At 32.8% G+C, this 26,002-nt stretch overlaps 1 protein-coding gene across 4 annotated transcripts in view; it reads right to left on the bottom strand.

Annotated features, from left to right (window-relative positions):
• The window catches only part of dpr12 (defective proboscis extension response 12), a 214,707-nt gene that overhangs the window by 30,942 nt on the left and 157,763 nt on the right, over window positions 1–26,002 (bottom strand). For all 4 annotated transcript variants that reach the window (XM_018448518.1, XM_018448516.1, XM_018448515.1 and 1 more), the window contains one exon: window positions 18,339–18,473. In XM_018448518.1, coding sequence (XP_018304020.1) covers window positions 18,339–18,473 — 135 coding nt within the window. The remainder of the gene's footprint in view (window positions 1–18,338; window positions 18,474–26,002) is intronic.

Here is a 26,002-nt window from a genome sequence, read left to right as displayed (position 1 = left end):
GGGCAGAACCCATCCCCGGTACTGCACACGATTACTCGCGCAGACTTCCCTGAGATTAGGAGGGCCTATAGGGCGCTTCTGATTATCGAGGGTGACCCGAGATCAATGTACTTATCAGATCCCTTGTATGTCTGCCCTGCAAGTATTATTTATCGGATGTGTCATCAACGTGACAGATTTATGTGTTGATGCATTCGAGACATAATACAGTTTCAATATTCCATTCTTTACATATAGATTTTTATATATAATAGATGTAGAAATTCTATTTTAAAATTTTTATCCTTTCAGAACTGAATACTTTTGACGAATGAATCGTGCGTGCGTGAAATATTCTATTACCTATATTTCAGTTTTTCTTTAATGTTTATGTTTAAAAATAAAAAAAGTATTAAAAAATGAAAATCGGAAGCCATGTAAACACAATCATAGCATTTATAGTATGTCATTTGCTGGACTTGTTTACACGTTCATAGTAACGAATTGAAGTGTCATTCGAAATATTTAAGAATAAAATATATCTATATATATATATATTTTGTATAAGAATATAAATTTATCTGGACAGTCATATGAATAAATCAAATAAGTGAAGAAAGGGCCAATGCGAACAAGGCTAAATCTTAGTACCTAATAACATTTATATGTAAATTTTAAATACTTCAGCTATATAAATTACGTGTCATTTATTGTTGAATTTGAAATACGCGTTTTAAAATGTTTATTAGCAACATTATTAAATTGTCGATCAATTTAATTTATGATATTGTTATTTCAGCTTCAGTTTATAATTGCATTTAAAATCTGACAGTAAGCGCAGTTTACGAGAGATCAGAGCTGGTTGTTATAGTATTTAAATAATTTTTAGAAAAAAGTGAATGTAAAATTTTGAAACACTATATACAATATAAATAGACCTCTACATCCCTTAGGTGGCTTAGGTATTAAAAAATATTATTCTTAAACATAATCGTATAAATAAGCTATTTAATTATAATTTTAAATAAAGTTACGAACATGTGATAATTAGCCTCAGGGTTGAGTGTCACATGTTCCAGAGTTGGCAGTAACATATTTTTTATGAATAAAACATACAAAAAATAATTTTCATATTTTAATGTCACTTCATATATTTCAGGAAATACTATATAGTAATTATAGTATTCATACATAAGCAAAAATAATTATTTTAATCATAAAATGTGTAGTTCGTTTTTTCGTATTATTTCTATACAATATAATTTCTAAAATAAAAAATAAACAAAATATTTATATGAAATATTATATTTGTGAAGATATTCTCTAAAAACGTATCAATCTAAAGAGATTAAAATTGACTGTCACCTAATCCTGGCTAAATTTTTAGATATTTCAACAAAATCGTTCTTTCCAATACGCGTACGTTTTCTTATCCTCTTATTACATGTCTTTTTAACATGAACATTAAGATTTTGTGGTGACTGTATCATTCGCGACTTTATCACTTCGCTTTATCACGACGCGGGACTTAACATGATCCTTGAATTGCAATTTCATAGAGTCATCTGATATTATCGTCACGTAAGAAAGCAGAGTGGCTCTGCTGCTAGTGGCAATCCTGGTAATCCGCGCATTTGGAATCAATGAAGCAAATGGAGATTTAAAGGCATTCCCCGCGGTGGAATATCTTTGAGAAAGTATTGCAAAAAGTATAAAATTCTCGATCGCCCATGTGATCGAGCGTATCATATCGATCGGTGGCAGAAGTCCCCTTCGATCCCTTAATCACATGTCGCCGACCTTTCTTCTTCGTTGCGGCTACATTCGAGGAAGCGCGCTGATAAATCGAGTTACGGTAGAATTGAATTTCCACATCGAGTTTTCCCGATACCGATCATAATATCAAAGAGACACGTTCAAAAAAACGGGCTCAACGCCACGAAATTCGATTAATCGATATTCTGGCCATTTGTAAACCACGCACGATAATTTCTACTCGATTCTTAGCACGCGCGTTTCGCATATTTTGACGTTAACAGCATGTAAAATGTCGCAGCTAGCGATTCAAAAGGCAAGCGAGAACCGTCGCTTTCACAAACATTATTAGATTTATACAATATTTTACGTTGCGTGTTCATTTCAAATTACATTTCTTATCCTTTATATATAAGCTTTCTACAAATTGATCTGTAACTAAATCTTTTTAGACTTATACACTCATCGTCGTTTTTTATTTATTTTTATAAAATAATAAATTGCTGTATGCATGTCATTGTTATGTTACAACATTGCATAATTATAATTCACACGCCCTTCCAGTTTATTGAATCTGTGTACTTTTTCATCAGTGCATCAAATCGTATCGCTTTATATGCACTTAATCTCGTAAATTATATTTTACAGAGAAAAATACTGAAATACTCGTTTTATGATACGTGATTTCCATTAGTGTGATACAAATATAAGCATTGTAGTTGCACGAGCTAAGACGGATTTGCTCGGGGCTATGTATTTTTCATTGCTTTCGATTCATCTCACAAATACATTATTCTTGTAGAATTTTGTAATCGGAATGTAAATAAAAATTGCCGACGGTAATAATAGGTTTCTCGCAATGTAATCCATATATTATTTGTGCATTATTGCACGAATGATAGCCTAATAAATTTTATATGACAATCACGAGAAAGTTACTCGTCTTTATACCGATATTAATCTACTAATGAAATGTTAATACTCCAGCATCTTTTTATTACTTTAATGTGAAAAATTGTTAGTCTGCAATAACAGATAGATTTTTTATTAGCAAATAAAGAATACATTATTTTTAAATAAGCGCGGATTTACGAATAATGATTACGAAGCAAAAAAATAACAATTTAGTGCCATTTGTAGAATAACAAATTTGTAGAACATACAGAGCGCTTTATTCACGTATTTTATTTATTTTGTATGCACGCTTTTTATATTTACGTATTAAGTTTAAATATGCTATTCGGGTTAAACAGAATGTAAAATGAAGATTTTTCAAATAAAGATCCCATTTATTATAAATTTTACTATACATATTATGAAGGATACCACTTTTATTGAGTACGCATTTCTCGCTGAACTCGTCTTTCATATATAAAGTATTGCGCGAATGACGATATCACGCACATACTTTTGGAATTTGATTGGAACTTCAGATACTTCTTTTTTTATGATTTTAAAGTCGAATAACAGCTGAAGTAAGCCAGTTTGCTCTTGTAGATAACGTTCGATACAGCGGGCTGAACTCAAAGCCTGTATTGCATTACGCTTAGTGAACGCGAATTTAATTCAGATTGGGAACTGTGAATTATTGACTAGCGAATCAGATTAATTGATCAACGATTCGTAATTCGTAATCCAAATCCAATTCGCGTAATATATAGTGTGACACGAGTTTAAGGATCGTTCCGCAAAAATTCGCAATCCAAATCCAATTTGCGTAATACGTAGTGTGACACGAGTTTAAGGATCATTCCATAAAAAAACGAAATGCTCGGAATGCTTCCCGAAATGTGAATAGTTTCGACAATGCGCGTACGTGCAAACGTACAAAATTATACGTATATGCAAATACAAGCGCTCATGCGTAACGAATTTTATATGACGCATACAATGTGCCGTTATCCAATTTAACGGAATAAAAGTTGTAATGTTTTCATATTATTCTCTAGTTTTATAATCATTTATATTAAAGATGCTATTTTAAAATCCAAGTGTTTAAAAGATTATTTTTTCGAAAAAAATTATACGAACATACACAATCTAGAGAATAAATAAGAATTTATTATTTACAATATTTGGGGATAAGAGAAAAATTTTATTTTTATTTTTATATTTGTGCATTGTCTCTAAAGAAAATAAATAAAGATTGAATCGAGAGACACGGTAGTGTTTCGCGCTAATAATATCTGACGTTAAGTAAGAATATGCTAAATAAAGGAAGATTATCAGTACTTGTCGAAAATTCAGCCCAAACAATTCTACATTATTACTGTTAAATCTATAGTATCAAATTTAACCTAATTTAAGTTACTCCTATCCTACTTAATCGTTATTTTATAATAAAACAATGGTTAAATTTAGAACTATATAATGTGAAATTTAACCATTGTTTTAGTATATTAAATTTAACAGTGTACCAAGTCAGGTTCGCAGCAGCATCGTATTACTCCTTCCATCGCTTATGCTTCGAATCAAGCATTGAAGTGATAATTACCGTTTCATCGACCCACTTTTGATTGTGGGTCGAAGAATTTTGAGAGTGGGTCGTCTCGAGGGACCACGAAGGACGGAGCGGGAAGATACGAACGTACACGCTATTCTGTTTACCATTAAATAGGAGAGACACCGTAATTAGTCCCGGTGTTGTACGATGAACGTCAGGCGCAACCGGCGCGCCTGGCGTCGCGCGACGTGCAGAAATGTATGTCGCAAGCAGCTCCGGAAATCGCGCGACGCTTCTGCATGCTCTACTATTATCGTCAAGAAGTCATTCTCAAGACAGGATAAGATGCCGTTGAACTAGAAATCCCCCAGTGATGCTCGTTAAATAGCATTCTCTAGTTGAATCGATCTTGTCAGATTTAGCGAAACTGTCGTGCTGCACGAAATTGTAATTCTATAAAATAAGAAATTATCTTTTGACATAGCTAATATTATTTCAGACTATATCTGGAAAATATTATTAATTTTGATGTCAAATAATGTCACTTAACTTAGTATTTCGTATTGCTTAGAAACCAACATGCGACAAAAATTGCCATTTTGATTTAGATTTTGACGTTATATACTTTGATGTTAATAAGATATCAATGATCTTTCTAATTTTGGAATTTGTGAATTTTGCTTCTAAAATAGTATGAGAAATTGTTTCATTAATTAAAGTTCTTTCCTCCGAATAAATAATGTGTAAAAATAGATTTCTTCATTTTATTTTAGTCTTCATTCCATTCTATTTATAAAAAAATTGATGAAACGTGAAATATCCGATACACGAGAGAATATTCGTATTATTTTTTGTTTTAATTGTAAAATCCATACTTTTAGCAATAAATTCTTTAGTGTTTTATATAAAGATGCTCATTAACATCAATATAATTAAATTGCTTGTCAATTTAATTTGTAATATTACATGCTCCAGCTTAAGTTTAGAATTGTTTCAAAATCAACAAATAATCGACGCGTAGTTTGTTTGAACTGTGAATTGTAAAATTTACACAAAAATATTATTAGACACCACGATCCATCTTGATTGAATATAGTCCTTCTCTTCGCTTAACTGTTTTGAAAAAAAACTCATACTTTTAGATAAATGTTAACTTTCCATTGATATATGGTGTATCGTACCATATCTATATTATATTTGGATCAAATTGAGTATTTTGATCGTAATTTATGGTGCTATGGATTTAGAAAATTTAGGAAATTTCTATATGGATGCTGTTAAAGATTTCTAGCAAATAGTCGAAACGCGATGAGACAAAATGAGCGTCGATATAATTTTCAAAGTCTCTCTCATCATTGTTTTAATTTGATTTGTGCCAAAAAGGAGCAGCGGTCATGTAAACGTCAGTTAACTAGATGTCTCGCACCAAAACGGAGGCTGGCAAGTTTCTTAAGTGTTAGTTGTGCATGTTATCGACGTCAAACGGGCCTCGAGATTAATTAATTAAGTATGTAGTTAATTAACGTGAGGTTTATTAATGGAGCACGTAATCGCACGGTAGAAATTTGGCGGTGCGCTTATTGGGGCGTGTAACTTGGTTAGCAAATTAATGGCAAAACGCTGACGAATTACAAGGCACGTTAGATGCCGCTTGACGTAAACTTACCGAGGCCATGCATCGTGTCGTTAAAACATCTTTACTCTTTAGCGAGAGATGTTATGAGAAATCACTTTTATATAAAATACATTTATCAATAAAATCAATAAAATATTTATACGTAAAAACTGTCATAAATGATAGATAAGTATAAGAAATAAATTTGATTATAAGATATGTATTCTCAAATATCTATATAAACATGAATAACAAATGTGAGTGTCAGAATTTAATTGAAGTAATTCAATATCGGAAAATCAAAGAAAATAGAACGATTATTAATTGCTTATTACTTATTATTAATTATTTATTACTTTTTAATTAGTAATTTTTTCAATTACTTAAAATATCGTTATGTATAATTCTCAGGCATTCTAAATTATAAATATATTTATTAGAATAATTGTAAAATGGAATGTCGCGCGCTTAAAAAAATCTATCATTTTTTATACTAATTTGTTTCTTTTCTAATATATAGTATATTTTATATTTTTCCAGATAATATATGTCTTTTCTAATTCGTCTGAATTATATTTAATCATGATCATTTTAATCATGATGCCAAAAGTACTTTTCGGAAGTTTAAAATTCTTTTATATTTCCATTGCACGCGCGATATTTTCCAGCGAGGACACAGGCACTATGTAACACAGTGAATCGTTTCATCTTTATTTAATGTAGGCAAACAACAAGAATATAATGATTTACTGTGTTACACTGTGTCTGACTGTGTCCTTGCTGGAAAACACCCATAATTCTTTTATTTCCATCTCACGGCAGAAATCGAAAAATAACAGCATTCTTTGAAATGTGTATAGATTAGCGATCTTTTTCCTTGCAAAACTTCCTGGTGTGCCTGCGTGATTTGGAAATTATTAAGAAAAAATATATATATATATCCGTTGCCGTCTATGTGTGCTTGGTCATCCGTCGCATCCAGAGCGAAGCTTACGTCCAACAAAGAGCTTATATCAGAGGCTTTCTCTCACCCAAGCTGACTCAGCTCAAAGTTCAAGTATTATCTCGAGATTTAAGGCTAATACTCCTAGATGGATTGGCTTCTAAAAAACTGATACGTACGTTCACGTATGTCTCTGTTTATGAAGAGCAGACGTCGGAAGGATGAGGCTCTCGCCGCATGATATCTTAATTCGCTGTATATAACGCTTGTCACAATGGATATTGGTCGTCGAAAATATTTTTAGCATTATAAAAGACTTCTGTGCGAAATCGTCGGTAGAAATATTGTACAGAAAATATTTTCGATTACTATTTCAAATTTTTTGAAAAATTTTTATTTTATTAAATTTCAGTAAAAAATGTGCAAAAAGCTTTATGCAAAAATCGTGCGAAAAATATTTTCGAGACTAAATGTTTTGTTGATGTGATTAAATTTCATAGTTATATTATATTTGAGATGATTAAATATAATCATAATTTACTGCTGCTGAAGAATTACACGTCAAGATTACAGAGGGCCGACGTTGATCCTCTTGGAGAGACGACAAGGGCGCTTATTGCACAAAACGTTTTACCTCCTCGTTAAAAGTACTGACGCAACGTAAAATTGAATTTGAAACTTACTTCCGCGTCTTGCTGTGGTGGTTGTGCCAAAGGAATTTTAAGGAAAATTCGTTAAGCGATGTTTGCAAGTTACTGACTACAATAATAATTTAGCATAATTGTTGCACGCGGCACAGGAAATCGATACTTTTATCGTTCAACATTATCTGTTAAAAGTTTACAATTACTATGCAAGCAGAAAAGAGTTATGTACTTCGAAAAATTGTTCGTCAAGTATGTTCAGTCATAAAGAAAAATACCAATCTAATTGACAGTCTCATCAGTTGCATACAATTATTATGGAAATAAAGAAAACAAATTGTGATTGAGCTAATGATATATCGTGATGATGTTATTCCGTGTTGGAAAAAAAATGCTGCCATTTCAAACGTGACATTGCAAAAATATAAATCGTAATCATCACATCAAGGCGAAATTATCGAAGTGAAGTAACAATTATAATAGAGCTTTATTTAAATTCTGAAATACTTCATATACTAAGTGTAAATTTTACGAATGTAACTTTTATATTACAATCCGCTTTGTGGGCGTTCGGTAGTCATACTTTGCTGCTGAATTTGTTCAAGGTGTGCATGTAAATTAATGCTGTAAATTGCGACTATACGCGGACGCATGTACATGATATTTACGGTTGGGGGATTATAATTACGGACTAGCTAGAACGGACGTAAAAGACGAGGATAGACCCTCCCTTTTTCCTTGGGCTTTTGAAGTGTTTCCACTGGAAACTGTGAAAATTAATGCCTGGTTTTACCGCCCTTTCACATGTTCTCTCAATTATTACATGTACAATAGCACGGTATCGTGTACACATTACGATTGCTGCAAACGGCTGTTCTTCATCGTTTACAATCCTAATAGCTTGTGATGAAAGACCACGCATGCAACTAATGACATAAGTCTTTGTGTCGAAAGAATGGATCGTTAATTTTAAAGAACACTAGTCCTTTGGACCACTTTTCGTATTAACACAGAAATTTCCTTGTTATCTCATCTTTTAGCAGCGTACATTATGCGTCAGTTTCGCGCGAGACAGAATTATCAACTCTTTTCTCTTGAATATCTGTTACTCTTAAACATTCGTGATATAATAGAGAAAAAGGTAATAATGTGAACTCTATTTAAAATTCTGTTATAACTAACACCATTTCTTCTAAAAGATTTTATTTTTAGATAAGTATCGAAGTTGTGAAACAATTGCTGTCACGACTAACGCGACCTTTTTACTGACAATTGATATTTTTCTATTGCGAGACATATTAGTATTTTCGTATAATTTTTTATGTCAAGTTAATGTGATTTTGTAAGTTACAAGTTTATATCCCAAATTAATTCTTAAAGCTTTGTTTTTTTATTTCGAGAAGCTAAATAAGCTTGAATAATTATATTTTCGCTGGGACATAATTAAATGTAAATTTTGTTAATTCTATATTAGTTTATATTAAGTGGATAATATAAACCCGGCATATTGTATTAATTGCATAGCGTCGTTTTTCGTAAAAATCTTTGTGGTTATCATTTAAAATTATTTTAGAAGATCCCTAGAGGTATCTGTGAAGCGAGGAAAAGGTGATAAACATTTACGAGGACAGGAAGAGTATTGCTAGGAGAATATATTCATGAAAAGAAACTTCTGAATCTGTATTTCAATCTGATAACATTAAATATAAAATTTCCTATAAATTCAAGCTATTTAGACTTCGTAGGAAGTCCAAACAGATCTGAAGAAACCAAATTCTGTAAAATATAGAGGGAGGGGAGAGGAATAATTTTATCATCACATTTAGATAATCACATTATAATGTCTTTTTTATTTAAACAATTTTTTTCATTTTATGAACTGTTTTAATGAACTGTTTTCGAGTGTATTTTGTATTAAATTTAGACTAATAAATTAACGTTTGCAATATCATTAATTTGAATATAATAAAAAATAAAAAATTAAATAAAAAAGAAAATGAGAGCCACACAATTACTACAGTTTCCTCTAATATATTCAAGTCTGAATGAAAATATATACAAAAACGATGATACTCAGTAATGAAGTATGACACTAAAAATTTACTTCGTTATTTCCTATTCTATAGAATAGGATATAGTATAGGAATTTTACGAGAGGTTGTCGTTTGTATCCAGTATAAAACGTTGAATAACGGCGCTATCAAAGGACTATGTATTGTACCTGTCATGTTATTTGGAGATTGCATACATTGCTACGTCATCATACATTTCCATCTTTCGTCGTTATTGTAAGTGAGCGCTTTATTTAAGCATTTCACTTGAGCATACTTTTATGTATGTATCGGCCTTCCGCGCGCCGTATCGCACGCGAATCTAAGAAACGTCACCACACGAAGACTTCGATAGCTTCGCGTGATTTTTATTACCGTTTTATAGCTGCGCGAGAAAGAAATTCGTTTCGTAGACGATACTTCTTCGGCAGAAACTAGGCCGTGGAGGGATCGATATTTTTAACGAGAAAACCGGCGGCGACGGGTTTCCGCGAAATGCAATGATTTCAGCTGCTTCTGGCTTCCGCATGGCTGCTAATGAGAATTTTGCCGAAAGTTTAATTGGCTCTATCATAATTTTGTACGGCGTGCTATCAAGTCGCGGTTTAATCAAGTCGTGCTTCATTACCGCAAGATTCATGCCTATATTCGTCTTTCTGAATTTACTCTCTCGCCTTTCGGATTCATTATCTATAAGGTGACGACGACGGCATGTTGTCACCACCAATTATCTACAGTTTAATTTTTGTCGGAAACATATATCTCGTGCTGATTATAACCAGTGATTGTCATCTATAAAATTTAATCATATATAAAAAGATAAGAAAAGGCCGAGTATATAAGATGTATATTTAATAATAATTTTTAATATTACAACATAAAAAGATGGAACGTTTTGGCTTACTTAGCCATCATAAAGGATTATTCCATCTCTTTATATGTTCTAATATTAAAAGTTATTATTAAATATACATCTATTTGCTCGTTTATAGGAATTTTCTTTTTTTTTTATTGTTTGAATATATACGAGCGTTTTATTTCTTGTTTTTAATCATATATTATATAATTAAAACTTATGTTCTATTATACTTTTCTATTATTCTACAAATGTATTGTTAAAATGTTCCATAAATATCTTTTTTTAGTGAAATAATAATCCATATATCGAGAAAGTTTATAATACTTAATATTCGGGCTTAATCGGAGCTTCGCTCTTAATCCGTTATTGTTTTACATCAATCTCGTAATTGTCAATACTTTTTGGAAAGGATTTATGTATATTTGTAATTTCTTTCTCTCTCTCTCTCTCTCTCTCTCTCTTTTGTGATTTAGTTTTAATACAGTTAAGTAATTGTAAACATTTCTCTTTCTTTCTCTCCATTTGTATGAACGTTGATAGAACATAATGCGCCATGAATCGCTATGAATCGATGCAATCGGCTTGCATCACTACAGTATCTGGCACTCGCGACGATTAAAAAATTCTACTTATTGGCTTATGGCGGGCATATTGATTTTTGTCCAATCGGCAAATGGAAATATCGTGTAGGTGCTTATCTGTAAGCGGCTTTCGCACGATTTTAAAAACATAGCGTGGCGGTGGACGAAAATAAGATAAACTGGTATCTTCATTATATTCCTACCGTATGCGAGAAGGTATTGTTCCTTCAGTACCTTTATCGAAAAGTAATCGTGAGAATGGTTCGATTATCGTTTACGTGTTACATATACCGCGTACATATACTCTAACGGTTTTCCATTTACGAGAAACGGAAGTACGACATGCTCTTATTGATCGTACCCAAGTGACTCGAATAATTTCGAGTCGACATAAAATATAGGTAGCAAAATATTATTTCACACTCAATAATACCATAATATTGTACTATGTGTATACTGTGTTCACTATATATTATGTGTTCTTTTTAAATAAATACGCTTTAAACATATTTATAATAAAATAACAAAATAATTTTGACAATTTCTTAAATTTTATTACAAATATAAATATTATATAAAACTATAAAATAAGCGCAAATTTATAAAAAAGTAAACACTAATCCATTACAAAATTATTAAATGTTAATATATATTTAATATATCGACTCATATCATATTTGATACTGCTGTATTAGGAAAATCTGTACCCTTAATTAATTGCGTAAAACTGAATTATATACTGCGTAATTCATTTTATATAGTTGAAGTCATTTAAATAAAATTACATTAAATAAAATGCAAGTTTAAAAAATTAAATTAAAAAAACATGGTAAAATTTACTTGTTTTGATTTTAAAAATTACGCGATTGAAAAATATTTTGTGCTTCGTTTTGTGCGCTCTGCACTACATTTCAGGAAATTGTCCGACCAATAGTATTTTCTTAAAATATTTTTTCTAAAAAAGAATTTTAACGTCCAACCAGATTAAAATTTAAAAGGTGTTTGTAATTCTAGATAAAATTATTGCAGGAAAAGTGCTTACATTTGTGATTATAGTTTTTAATTTTTCGATTTTCTGTTTAGAATGAAAAGATTATAAGTTCAAAAATTTTTACATACGGTGATTAACATTCTTTCCTAGTTAAATATTTTTCATTTCATTAGACATTATTTCAAAATAGCTACAAGAGGAAATATGCAGAAATTATTGTATATAACTTTTTTAAAGTAAACCTCACATATTCTTTTGTAATAACACAAGTTTTAAAAATTTTAGTTTTAATTTAGTATTAAATAGCAAAATTATTAACCTTCCAGTACCACTTTATGCCATTTAAGGCACAGTCAATATCACGTTTTCTCAAAATTCTTATTCAGATTTCAATATGTGAAAAATAAATAAAATACAGTCCAGTTTTTATTATAACAAAAACTTATTGTTAAAAGCTTTACAAATGAATAAGAATTTTTTTCAGACTTTGTAGCCTGAAACCATAAAAAATATATATTGTTTTTCTCAACAGTCTAGAGAGTAAACTATGATCGAAAATTTCGGAGTGGTGCTGGAGGGTTAATGCTATGACAAAACTAAAACTATAAAATAAATCAAAATGCAATACAATACTACATATTTATGCATAAGTTTGAAAATTACATAACGTTATGTATAATTTGAACATTAATGATACGAAAGTCTCATACATGTCTCTCAATGAAGGATTACGTTGATAATCAAGAAACTTTGTTACAACTTAATTGCGATTCGACGAAAGAAGGGAAAATGGCCATCCTGACTAGTATAATTATCACTATAATAATTATCATCTAACAATACTGAAGAATTGAAACGATAATTCAACTGTTTGAAAACTACTTGTTTTAATTCCATCGACTTTCTAATCAGAGAAATGCTATGAAGAAAATAAGTATTTCTTTCTCGCGATATACGAATATAATGCATATTTATCGCAATTATATTTTCTCGTAAAAATAAGGAAAAAACGTGGTATAACCTATTTTTAAAGTATCTTATATTTTTATCGCAAAAGTTTCCTTCGATTGTTGAATTACGTACATTATTAAATTTGTGTTTAATTATATGAAAACAGTAGAATAATTAGAATTTGAGAAATATTATCTGAATTGTAATAATGAGACAAAAAGAATGTGCATTTTATTGCTAAACTATAAAATTTGATGTTTTAACAAGTATATTGAGATACTATTGAACGAAGATGTATCAGCTTTTGTTGTTCACACGGTATTGATAGATGAGTTCATTCGTATTTAGATATAATTTAAATCATCGTGCAAAGTTATTATATTTTAAAATTGGTTAACTTTTCATTATAGAATTTGTAATAATATTTATCTACGATTTTTTATTGTGGTTTATTTTCTTCTGATTTTTTATTTATAAATAAAATTTTTTATTCTCGTTGAATGTTTTGAAATAAAAAAAATCTGCTACAGGAAGTTTCTGAGTAAAACGGTTAAAAATGTATTAATACTTCGCAATAAAATTGATCACAGTATCATTCAACGATTCGATATTGAAATGAAAGAAATCTCATATTCGCTTGTAGAACATTTATCTTTCCGTCAAATGAAAATAAACGACATTCAACGTTTTAGTACCAAGATAGCGATAGTAAATTTTTAAAAACTGAAATATTCTTGTGAGATGATAAGTAACGCGGGAACATTAACTTTTACAAGATTTACATGTTATTCGCGCGAGTAAAAGAATACTCATTACGCATTAAAGAGAGTTCAGAAAGGGCGAGACACTTGTCTCCCATTTGCGGCAACTTTTATCTACGCTATACCCGAGTGGCCCAATGAAATCTTTCCTCTAATACGGGGATGAGGGAGAGCTTTATCTCTTGCTTTAAAGTTCAAAACTTTGTCTGTGGTGGCAATTCCAAAATTTCCTCTTTAAGCTCGAATGGAGCGAACGTAAGCGCGCCCGTATCGATCGATGTTCTCTCTCGTACTTCTTCTTTCTCTCTCTCTCTTTCTATCGTCTATTCTCCTCTCTCTCTCTCTCTCTGTCTCTCTTTCTGGGATGCGGCAATTGTGTACAACGTAACCAATGATGCAAAGCTATAACATGCACGCGTGAAATTTAACGACAACGTGCGGCGAATATTAGTTTCTCATAGGAATCATTTTTTTTCTAATTTTTTTTAGGTTGGTAATATATTATTGTGATAACTTGTCTCGTGATATATAATATCAAAATAGTATAAGATAACTCGACCCTATATAGCCTAGTATCCTATATGTGACCTACTCGTTGAATCAGGACAATTATGTGAATTTAATAGATAACACTGGTAAGTCGTTACAGGCTGTTCGTCTGTCTCGAGTGCATCAGTTTATTGCTTAATTCTATTATTGTTTATTCTATTATTGTTAGTAAAGCAAAATGTAGAACATCGCGTGGTCATAATATATTTCATAAGTAATTACTTTCTACCAAGAGTTGGTTATTAATTTTCGTAGTTCATTTTATTGTAGCTCTGTTTATATTGTATGTTACAACTCTGTTTCAGTTTATATTTTCATCTTAACATTATGTTTATAACTAAAGAGAGAAAATTCTTTGTAATGTAGAATGAATATAGTCAACCTAGGCATACTGAGTATACAGTGTACATATCAATTATAATGTTTTTTGGTGCTTTTGTTACTCCAGACAATGGATTCTAATTTATTTGCTAAGCATTGTGAAAATAAGTAGATAAGTAAACAAGTAAATAAGTCAATTGTTTGGAAAACAGTTCTTTGTGTATTCTTACATATCAATAAACATATTAATATGTTAATAAACTTATAAAAGTAACATTGGATTACTTTATTTTTCATTTTTCTAACATTTTTTTTAACAAAAAAGAGAAGGTTATACATTTGGGGAATATACATTTGGATACAAATGTACCTAATATATGACCTAAATGCTACTTTTTCTTCAAATCTTTACTGCATTTCAATAAATATTTGAAAATGTCATATTTTTTTTAACGTTTAGAAATCCTCTTTTGAAACCGATCATGAGTTTTCAATTCTGAAGTCAACAAAAAATTAGAAAAAATCGCAGAATTTAGGTAAACCACAGTTACTTACTATTTTTGTCTCCTCTTTTTTAATTTTGCTTTTCTCTTTCTCTCTCTCTTGCTTTGATAAATAAATTCTGTATTTTAAGTGCGTCGATTTTTCGCTACAAAAATTACTTCACCCCGCAGTTGCGTGATATTTCACTGTATATTTCATGGTAATCTTATTTCATTAAATTATATACGTCGAGATATTGCAGTTCGTAATTTGTATTCTTAAAAATGCAAACGACGTCCGCGAGATCAGTGGGATCCGAAATGCACAGAGAAAAAATCCCAATTCACAGAGAGAACGAGCGCGGGGAGAGTATTATTTCATTCTCTTTTTTTCTCATGCAGTTTCTGTCGCGTCGATGGATTCACTCGGATTTAACAATGAAATTGTTTACCGATCGTGACGCAATTAGTTTGGGCCCGATATTACTTTTATAATTCTAGATACATTGCGTCGATATACACATTGTATTAACCAATGAAGCGTGAATTTATATTGGCGGTTACAAACACGAATTGCGCTGTATTATTAATCGATACATATCGGTGCAATTTGAATTTCCATATCGCCATTTCCGAGATTATTTAGCAAAAAATGCTCGTGAAAAGCGGTAAGAGGGCGGGAGGGGGTGTATCGCCTGCCACGATCCGCAACGTCACACACTTTTCTTCCGAATGCGGTTCACCGACCGTTCGGTCTCGGCGGAAAGGAGAGAGTTAACTGCTGCGGTCGCGTGACGAAGTAAGATTAGAGGCGCGGTTGCGTTTCGAAGTTAAGCCGACCCGGTTGCACTTGCCGGAGTTAACCGCCCGCATTTCGCTCGCCCTTATTTAGCGAGCGCTCCGCGTTCCGGTGCACTCTACCTTTTTATCCCCAGGGGTGTATTTTTGCAGACTCGCGTTTTGTAAATTCCGGCGGCTCCGGCGTTTCGACATGTTTGCGTGAAAAGTAAAGAGTGGTTACATGCGAGCATACATTCACATATATGTATATCTGTGTCACACGTGCCGTACGCGCGGATATGCGTGCGATCAATTTTCAGGTACCCTGTACCGTGACACTTTTAATTTATCAGTTTAATTAACGGTATTTATGACTGCGCTTTACAATTACTATGAAATCGGCGTTATGGCACTGCGCGTTTTCTTTGGGTACACGCGTCTTCTCGAAAATTGTACATCTGATAACATAATTATAATTTATGTACGTATGTAAAAGTCGATAATGATGATTCTCTGCAGTGAATGGAAGTCGCACATAAATTCTGATATAATTAAATATTCTCTAATATTTAATAGGATTTCATGCAGATTAATGGAATAGCAGAATAATTCTATTATTACATGAAGGCATTATTTTAGGACAATCGAGAATATCTTTAATTTGACTGTATTAGGCTAATTTGTTTTTTTCTTTTATTTTCTTATAACCGATTCTCGTACAATAATGGATGAAGAAAAAGCATGGAAAGAATGTTTAAATTTACATGAAAGTGGTGCAAAGTACTGTAGAATTATATATACAACAGGAGTAAGAAACATAAACAAGACTTGCATTTCTGCGCAGCGCCATTTCGCTTTGTTTGCATCTCGAATTTTTCTAATGAATTCAGAATAACAATGCCTTACGAACTACAATCGCGGAATTAATGATGTTTATTTCGTCGGCTGTACCATAAGTAGAACACGAATTAAACGAAGAAATAACGTCAACCTGAGTTCTAGACACCTCCAAAGGAAAAACTTTTGCATCAACACGTACACATACATACGTATTGAAATGGTATAAAAGAATAAAGTGACTCGGTGGAGCCCTGTTAAATTGAAAATGGAAGATAGTCGGCACGCAGCCGAAAGGTCGAGCGGAACACGAATTTAATCAATTTCCGGCTGCACCACAGCTACGCGGGCAGCAGCGGTTTTAATTTATCAGTTTAATTAATGGGCATCTGGTATACAGAGTTGCCAATTAAAATAGAATCAACGTCATCGGGTCCCGCGATTTCTTCTTTCGTCGTCGTTGAACAGCGCCGCGAATATCGAGTAAGGGCGGAAGCACGGCGCCGTGTTTGCATATTGCGGAATCCGCAGACAAGCGGCAGAATCCGATAAAATGACTGAAATATCGCGGGCATATGTATACATCGTGAATGCCGAGCTGCGCCTTGGACGGGAAATGCTACGATATTTGAAGGGACGAAAGTACGGCAGCATATATTCACGCGCTTTCCGGAAACGTTAATAATCTATAGGTATATAGGTCAAATGTTACGAGGACGAATGAAACGACGAATGGGGGATTACAAGCACGATACGCGCGAATTACTCTTGTTAATGTCATACCGCGCCACGTTCGCGAGCGTATGAGAACGAGTCGGCGAAGCTGGTTACTATTAACGCATCTTGATGATAATTAATCCCGCGCGCATGCGAACGTCCCGAGAGATACGCCTTGCATATTGCAATTTTGTTTATGAAATGGAAAAATTACATTGCGATGCAATCCTTGCTCGGCGTATCACCGTGGCTTTCGCTTACACATTAAAAATTTATGCAACCAATTTAATGTTAAGTGGACATAATGCAAGTGGACGTTATTACTACAATCGGAAAATATTGGAATTTAAAATTTGGAGATAATGTTTTTCAGAGAGATTAAAGGTAATTTTTCATGAGATTTATATTCTTTTTCGGAAATATTACCTATCCTGATATTTACTAAGATTATTTAAGAAAACAATTGACTTTGAATTGCGATTTAAGAATTTGTAAAAATTCTATATAAAGGAAATATATATACAACACGATATAAAAAAATAAAATGGAAAAAATGAGACATTTTAATCGTTAATGTAGATATTTAAATCATCGTATTTTTCAGTATTACAAGCATAGTTACGCAAACAGCAAATGACAGGGCAATGATGCTAATAAATATGAAAATCAGGTCAAATTGATCGTCTTTCATTTATTTCATAAAAAAGGGACACAATTTTATACTTGTAAAATAAAATTTCGCGATGTATACGACACCGATCGACTTGTGTAAACATATTAAAAATGTAAACATATTAAAAATGTAAATGATTTAAAATGCCGATATAATCAAACATAGTTAGCACAAAATGATCAATACTTGTTAATATCCGTGCAACGCGTGGTATACTGCAGTGTAAACGAGTAAGCTTTCGCGGCATAACTGTATAGAGATGAAAAGGAGGTCGGTTTAAAAGGAAAACTGCGTGCATAGTCTCTGTGTTATCGCAAGAAATTTCTGTTATTTACATTTATTAGCGGGCTCGCTCGTATCTGCATAAAGTAAGCGTTTCGCAAATGCGGCATGTAGCGTGTCTTACCTTCTCTATTATGCACACGAGATTTATGATAGACCCTACGTCGACGTGATGCTCGTCGCTTCCTAATATAAACGCCTCTGGTATCACTATATTTAGATTGACAAAGTGTGACAGTATCCCTGCACTTCTCGAGACCTGCAAAATAAAAAATACAGCAACTATGAATCATTTTGCACAAAAAATGAAATACGATGTTTGATATAATACGAAGAAAATTATATAATGTAAAAAGAATCAGATTATAAAGATTTTTTTAAATTTTTATTCTAATTAAGAAACGGCAAAATTCAATGAGATTGTTCTATAAAATATCTAGAATAACTATAGAATAAAAAAAAGTTTAAAAAAAAACGTGATATTTGAGTTCTTACAATTTATTTTATTTTAACTTTGTAAACAATAATAATATGCATACAGTAATATATACACAGTCGGACCAAAACAAATCATAAAAATAAAATGAAAATATTTCTACTGAAATATCAGACAGTCTCATATGTAGTAGCTTCTGCAACAAACGCAAAAGACTAAAAATATTATTGACTAAAAATATCAAATATCTTTGATACTTTTCAACAATGTAGATTTTATGTAGAACTTTACAACTATGTAGATTAATTAATATTCATCAATTATGGGATCAAAAACTTCGTTAACAGTCATATTCACATATTTAATCGGTGTAAAAATTCATTATTTGTTTTAATTTTTTAAAATAATGAATATTTTAGCTAACTGTTGCGATTTAAAAATACTTTACATACTTTCGGTTAGTGCCGAATATTATATGCTTCAAAGTATATGCAAACGCACAATGCGAAAGCTGAGTGAGCATTAATTCAACGGGTTTCGAGTACATGAAAATCGGCTTATCGACAACTTTGTTTGAAAATGTTGTAACCCGAAATATCAGGTTTTTCAGTGCAGTCCTTTAAATATTCAACATAAAACGGAGTGCTTCCCTAGCAGTGTTTCAATCTTTTTCACCAAAAAAATCTTGAAATAGATGAGTCTAGAATATATAGCACACATATAAATTAAATATATATAATTTTATTTTAATGAAAATTTAAAGTGCTCCACTTTGTTAATAATTAAAAAAATTATCAGTTTTATAATCTTTTTCATTATGCTGATCTATAGTAACATTTAATTGCACAAAATTATATATAATAAAAATATATCATCTCAGTATTATAATCAATATGAGAAATATGAGAAATCAATATAATCAAGAGAAAAAAGAATATCATATCGATCTTTTTAAATCTTCTCGACATCCAGGAAAAACAGGAAAAAATTATGTCACGACGTGAATAAAATTATTATTGTATACCGAAATTATATATATCGAAAAAATGTCACGAAACGTGAATAAAATTATTGCATACCGAAATTGTATGTACCGAAAGCTCTGTTCTCAAATTTTATTTTTCTCTTATACAACTTCGCTAAAACATCGCAAACAGAATATTATCGCTGCACTGCGTTCTTCATGTTTCAGGGATATTCGGAAAACAACGGTGTCCTTTTTTCGAGCGCATTTGTTCGCGAAAAACCATCCTTCTATCTTTCCTGAGTATCGTGGGATGTCGCCGGATATACGTATGTCGTTTTAGTGCGCTGGGATGCTGTAGTTTGCAGCTGCAGCAAACTCCGCAAGTCCGAGAAAGTTTGCTGCAGGACAATGGTCTCCGTAGGTAGGTAGGTATACATAGGTAGATAGATACGCCGCGCTCATAAAAAAGCATTATGTTAGTTTGAGAAGTGTATCGTTCCGCTGCCAACTTGGACGAGCGCCGGTCGCCTCTGACGCGCAGAACTTTCTTCTTTCTCTTCCTGATTCACCTCGAGCGGCGCGCCGAACTGCATCCTCGCAAACGCATCTCTGCGCATCGTGTGGCTGTATGGGCGTCGCGGTAAAAATGTCACCGCGAATAAATATACAGTCGGATGCCGGCTGATGGTATTTTTTCTTTTTCTTTTTTTTTAAACGTTATACGCGCGCACCTTCTGGCCGCATATACATCGCGGTTATGAAACGTTATGAAACGCTTGGCTGCTCTCCTGGCTGTTCTCCGTTGCTCCTCCTTTCTTCATTTTTTTCGTTTTTTAGAAAAATACGCGGCGAAGAGAAAGAGAGAGAGAGAGAGAGAGAGAGAGAGAGAGAGAGAGAATCTCGACTCGTACACGCGCACCCACCATTGTCGTACGCGGGTGTATAATCGCATTAATAAAACAGTATATTCTATGGACGACGCGTTATAATAGTGGTGCAAAGTCTTGTGTGCTTTTGCATGACAAAGGATGAAATTGACAAGCGCTGATGCTCTTGTTGTCGCGGCAGCGGTGGATGGGTCACTCCGCGGTACAAAAGAACTGTGAATAAGAGACGAAAGCCCAGTTAATTAAATTCCCGTACGTTTAACTGTCTTGAAAAATCTGTTGTCCGGGTAAAACGGCGTATCTCTCGGCTATACACCTGGATGACAAACGATAGCGATAAATTCATCCCCTACGGTTAAGTATAACATTTTTTAATCAACTGATGTTTCTATTATCGTGTTTTTTTTAATTAATTTTTGTCGATTCTCAACTGCATTTTGATTAAAAATTTGCGCCATTTCTCGCTGTTTGAGAAGTTCTTTTCGATCCTGCCAGTAAATTTTAGATTAATTTTATAAGAGAATATACGTATATATATATATATATATATATGCAATAAGAAATTTTATAACTGTGTTAGAAACGATTCTCAAGTCTTTATTAAAATTTTGTGTCGAATTTTTAATATATCCAAATGTTAATTTAACATAATGTGACTATGATATTTGAATATTTTGTATTAAATTGATATTCAATATTTGTTAGTGTTAAAATAACATAATTTATGAGTAAGTGAAAACAAATAACATAAAAATAATGTTTCTTAAAACGTAAATTCTAAAATAAATAAATGAAATGTTCCTTTAATCGCATTGGAAATTTGAAGGTATTTTTATTATACTAAGTAGTATATTTATAACTAAGTAATACAACTACTTAATTATTGACATATTGACAGTTTCGTAAACGAGGTCGGTTTCAGGATGATCGAGAGTTTGCACCACATGAAGTACGGAGCGCGAATTTGCGGCTACCCAATGCGATACTACATTCGCAGTGATATACTCGCTCACTTTGCCGACCAACTCCATAAATACGATGCAGCTGCAATGTGCGTATCTCGCTCCGCTGCCTCTCGGCGTCAAATGAACGGTGGCGTGGCTAACATGTATGCAAAATCGCGCGACTTAAAAGTATGTGCGTTCTCTGATTAATCGGTCGGCACGCGACTCGCGTTTACCTACCCCTCTTGATTTCGATCGAGGAGAGTGCGCCGCATATTGCACCGCTTCGAGCCGCGAGTGACGTTTATTTTCATCGCGCTTAAATAACGGCAGATAAATTTGCGAAGGAAATATTACCGTGCGCGTGCGCTTTTCTCACGAAATTTTATCTTTCCACGGCAGAGAGAACGCTGGGCTGAGAGCGTCGCTATAAATGTTGCGCCATGAATTTCGTTCGTGGCGGACGAGCCTTTTTGCCAGCTTTTCAAGATAAAATCGCGGACCATCTGGCGCGGATATGCGTTTACAATTACCGTCGCGTCGCGAATTGCCTATGTAAATGCCGTTCATCGTGCTCGCGTTTCGAACCGAAAACTGCGGGTTTTTTTTCATTCGCGATTAATACACGAGCAACGTCGGGCTGGTTCGGAATAACCCTCCGGCAAGAATTATCGACCTCGTGTATCGCTCGTTTTCCTCTTTCTTTCATCCTCTTCCCTTCCTCCCTCCCTCCCACTGCCACTGAAAACACGTGGATACTCTTTTCTAACGAGTGGTGAGGGATAAAAAATGACGTCTGTCATGAATCGGACTGTTTGAAAATCTCCCAATTATGCGAAGAGCCGAGCGTCCCAGATTTTCAGTAGTAAGGCTCGGGCATATATCAGCCGAGGCCTCGTTTCCCTTGCGAAATGTTTTACGGAAATATGCTTTTTGCATCCGCCATTTGACCTCAGCACAAATATATCAGAGAGATTCCTTATGGGCACGGGGCTCGACGTGTTCATGGCAGATGTGATTATCACACATTGACTTTTCCAGAATTAATGCGTTTGTCAACCGTTTCTACCTAAAATTTACGCAAGTCTTGCAAAAAATTTAATCTGCGACGGACAAATGGTCTATTTATTTAATTTGCTTTTATATAATAATTCTTCATCTGACTGTTTCATTTAATTCACGTGTATTAAGACTTGTTAGCTACGATATTTTCAGTTTTGAAATTTATTGTAAAGCATGTATGTAGAATATTTAAAAAGAATAAATTGATGTATTATTTGACATTTTTAAAAAACACGTAATAAAAATAACATGCAGAGAGAGAGAGAGAGAGAGAGAGAGAGAAGGGGGGGGGAAAGAGATTTACTGTATTTACAATCTCTATTTTTAATTCCCATTTAGATTAAACATATTTCTTAGAAAAATAGATATACTTGAAATATGTTGAAGTAAAAATATAACATGCCAAATTATAATCAACACTGCAGAAGTAAAAATATATGTAAAATTAAAAAATATGTTTGTCAAAAATATGAAATTTAAGAATTTATTATAACATTATATAAGAATATATATCCGCTAATAGATTTCTCTCTTTTTCTCTGTTATTTTTATTTGGCATGTTTTTCTTATAAAATGACAAACAATGCATAAAATTCTTTTTAAATATATTAGATATGTGTTTTACAAAAGATTGCAAAATTAAACACAGATTTTGCTCATTTATTCATTGCTTTTTGATATCAATTCATTCGATCTTCTTTTTTATATGCATTATAGTCATGTAATAATGAAAAACATCTTTCGTTACGGAAAAATATTTTTCATGCAACCGTTTCACAGTTGCTTTGGACTAGTGGTTTCGTAATCACGAAAATTCTCAGGTATGACTTTTTCATTCGTCCCCGATCGTGCGTTGATTAAAAATTTCTATGTCTGCAGCACTATTACTTCACGTACTCGCTCGCGTGCTCGAAAGTAGTAGCGAGCCCCGGAAGTTTTTCATTGCAATATTCTTATTTAATGCGCCGCATAAAACATTGTACCGCGCTGACACACAACGGACACGCGCAAATTAGATTAATGGAATTCGGTTTAATCAGTCGGATTATTACCTTTACACAGTACATTAGCTATTTTGTTTGCAATTCCTGAATGTGAGAATACCAATAAATAATTCTGTATTTATTAACGACTATCCTCATATATTTAATCTGAGCCACATGTGTTTCAAATTCTTCGTTTTCTTTTTAATCCGATTAAGTGTGGTATGATAGTTACGTAAATTATGTACTGAAAATTGGAATGTTTCTGGAGCAGCAAATCACATTTAACGCATTTATCCGTTCTCTTGAATTACTGCAATTTTTATTTTTTATTTCCGAATGCACCAAAGGCATTGTTCGTCAATTTTTCTACAAAAGAGATCATTCTTCTCTCATATAAAAAAAACATGTATTTTTCTATTATTTTCAAAGTGAACTACCGATGAATAGTGTTTCTGTTCTCATAGTTATGAAGCTACGGAAATAATAATTTGTGGAAACTGAGATCTTGTTGCTCGTAACCTTTGCCTTTACCGGACGTGGTGTACTAGTTTATATTTTCACAATAAAACTTGTTCTATCTTACACGGCGCTCTCTTTCGCGCTCATTTTTGTACATTTAACGCATGGGTTAACGTCACGGGCAAGTACTTCCTGTAGAGAATGCCTTTCTATTGCGAAATAAAAGGTAGAGAACACAATTCAACAATCTTTCTGTTAAAGGAAAAGAGGAAGTAATCGAAACTCATGACCATCTGTCCTCCCTGTCTTTGACTGTCGATTACAATATTCTTTCTCGGTACTAACAATTCGTGTCTTTTTATTTCTTATTTAATTTAATTTTAAAATTGTTCATAAAAGAACAGTATAAACGATACCAACGTAACAAGTATAATTTTCTCGACGGTTACTGATATTTCTTCACGATATGACTTCTTTATACAATTATAAAATCGACGTTAATACGTCAGTTTCTTCTAGAAAGTGACGTAAAATATTCAATGCATAAATGCAATACGTCTTCATACGTCGACTTTCGCGGGATGGTTGATCACAAAGAACAGCTATGTGGAAAAAGCGCGGGTTCGTTCAGAATCGACGACGTCATCGTCGCCGTCTTTGTCGTAATTCAAGTTCTTTTCTACGGCTTCCAGCTTGTCAAACACACGGGCCGAAAGTGTCACCTGCTAGCTGCGGGGCGCGATATATACGCGTTTCAAACTGAAGTGCTATTTGCACAAGCAGCTTTAACCTGTACTTATCGCGTAAACAAGCGCGCGTCAATTTCGCTTAAGGGTCTACACATCTTAACTTTTCGGAATTTCTCCAGTAAACTGTAATCGCATTTGCGATTTATATTTTTCGTGCAAACGTAATTTTAACAATTTAGTAAAACCGTTAACGTTAATATCAACTTATTAATATTAACTTGTTGAAAATTATTACAATTTAATAATTAATCCTCCGCAGCTGACAATAAATCTATTGCATCCATTCAATTATATTCTTTATGTCACAGCTGCAAATATGAATTATTGTTATATTAAAATAACTTAGTATTCATATATTTATACGAATTATGTTATTTTACCTCCTTGAAATTAATTTAAATGCAGCTTTTTAATCGATATAAGTTAAATGGTTTTCATTGACTCAACGTCAGTAACTGTGTTGCAGATTTTGACGTTACACTGTTAAATCTATAGTGTCAAATTTAACTTAACGTGAGTCGCCACTGCTCCTACTCAATCATATCGTTATTTTATACTAAAACAATGGTTATATTTGACACTATATAGTGTCAAATTGACACAATATATAGTGTCAAATTTACTCTCTAAATCTGAATCAGTGGATAATCACTGATCTCAGTGCCAAGTATGCCACTGATAATCAGTGAATTAAATATGAGATTCCTAACCTAGCTAATCTTTATTATGTGATCTAACTAATCTTGTTTTAGTTGTTAAATTCAATGAATATGGTATTAGAAGATTGAAATTAACGAACAAATATCAATATTTTAGTCAAATAATGCTCAAATATTCTTTCTTTTTTAGTTGAACTTCACTGATTATCAGTGCCAAGTATGCCATTGGGTAATTAGTGACTATCCACTGATTCAGATTTAGAGAGTAACTATCATTTTCGTAAAAAATAATGATATATTTAGTAAGAGCAGTGGCGACTCACGTTAGGTTAAATTTGACGCTATAGCTTTAACAGTGTAGCTTCGGAGGATTAAATATAAAAAATATCGATAAAAATATTTAACATAATAAGTATAATAAATTCAGAACTTATACATATTATGATATTTATTTTTAAAAATATGTGTCAATTTTGAATAGCAAAATGTGCCCGATATGCAGATAAGTTACGGCATATGCGTCTCTCTTACCATAATGCCGGATCATCCTCTTATGTATGTTTTATGCCGCACCACTAAGCACCTGTCTCGATCGTGCTTACGTTGGAGCTTTCCGTAGAGCGCGAGGGGCTATAACTC

Source organism: Mycetomoellerius zeteki, unplaced genomic scaffold, assembly GCF_001594055.1.
Source record: "Mycetomoellerius zeteki isolate Tzet28-1 unplaced genomic scaffold, Tzet1.0 scaffold221, whole genome shotgun sequence".
Lineage (NCBI taxonomy): Eukaryota > Metazoa > Arthropoda > Insecta > Hymenoptera > Formicidae > Mycetomoellerius > Mycetomoellerius zeteki.
The sequence above is the reverse complement of the archived record's forward strand: the minus strand, read 5'-3'. Positions and strand labels throughout refer to the sequence as shown.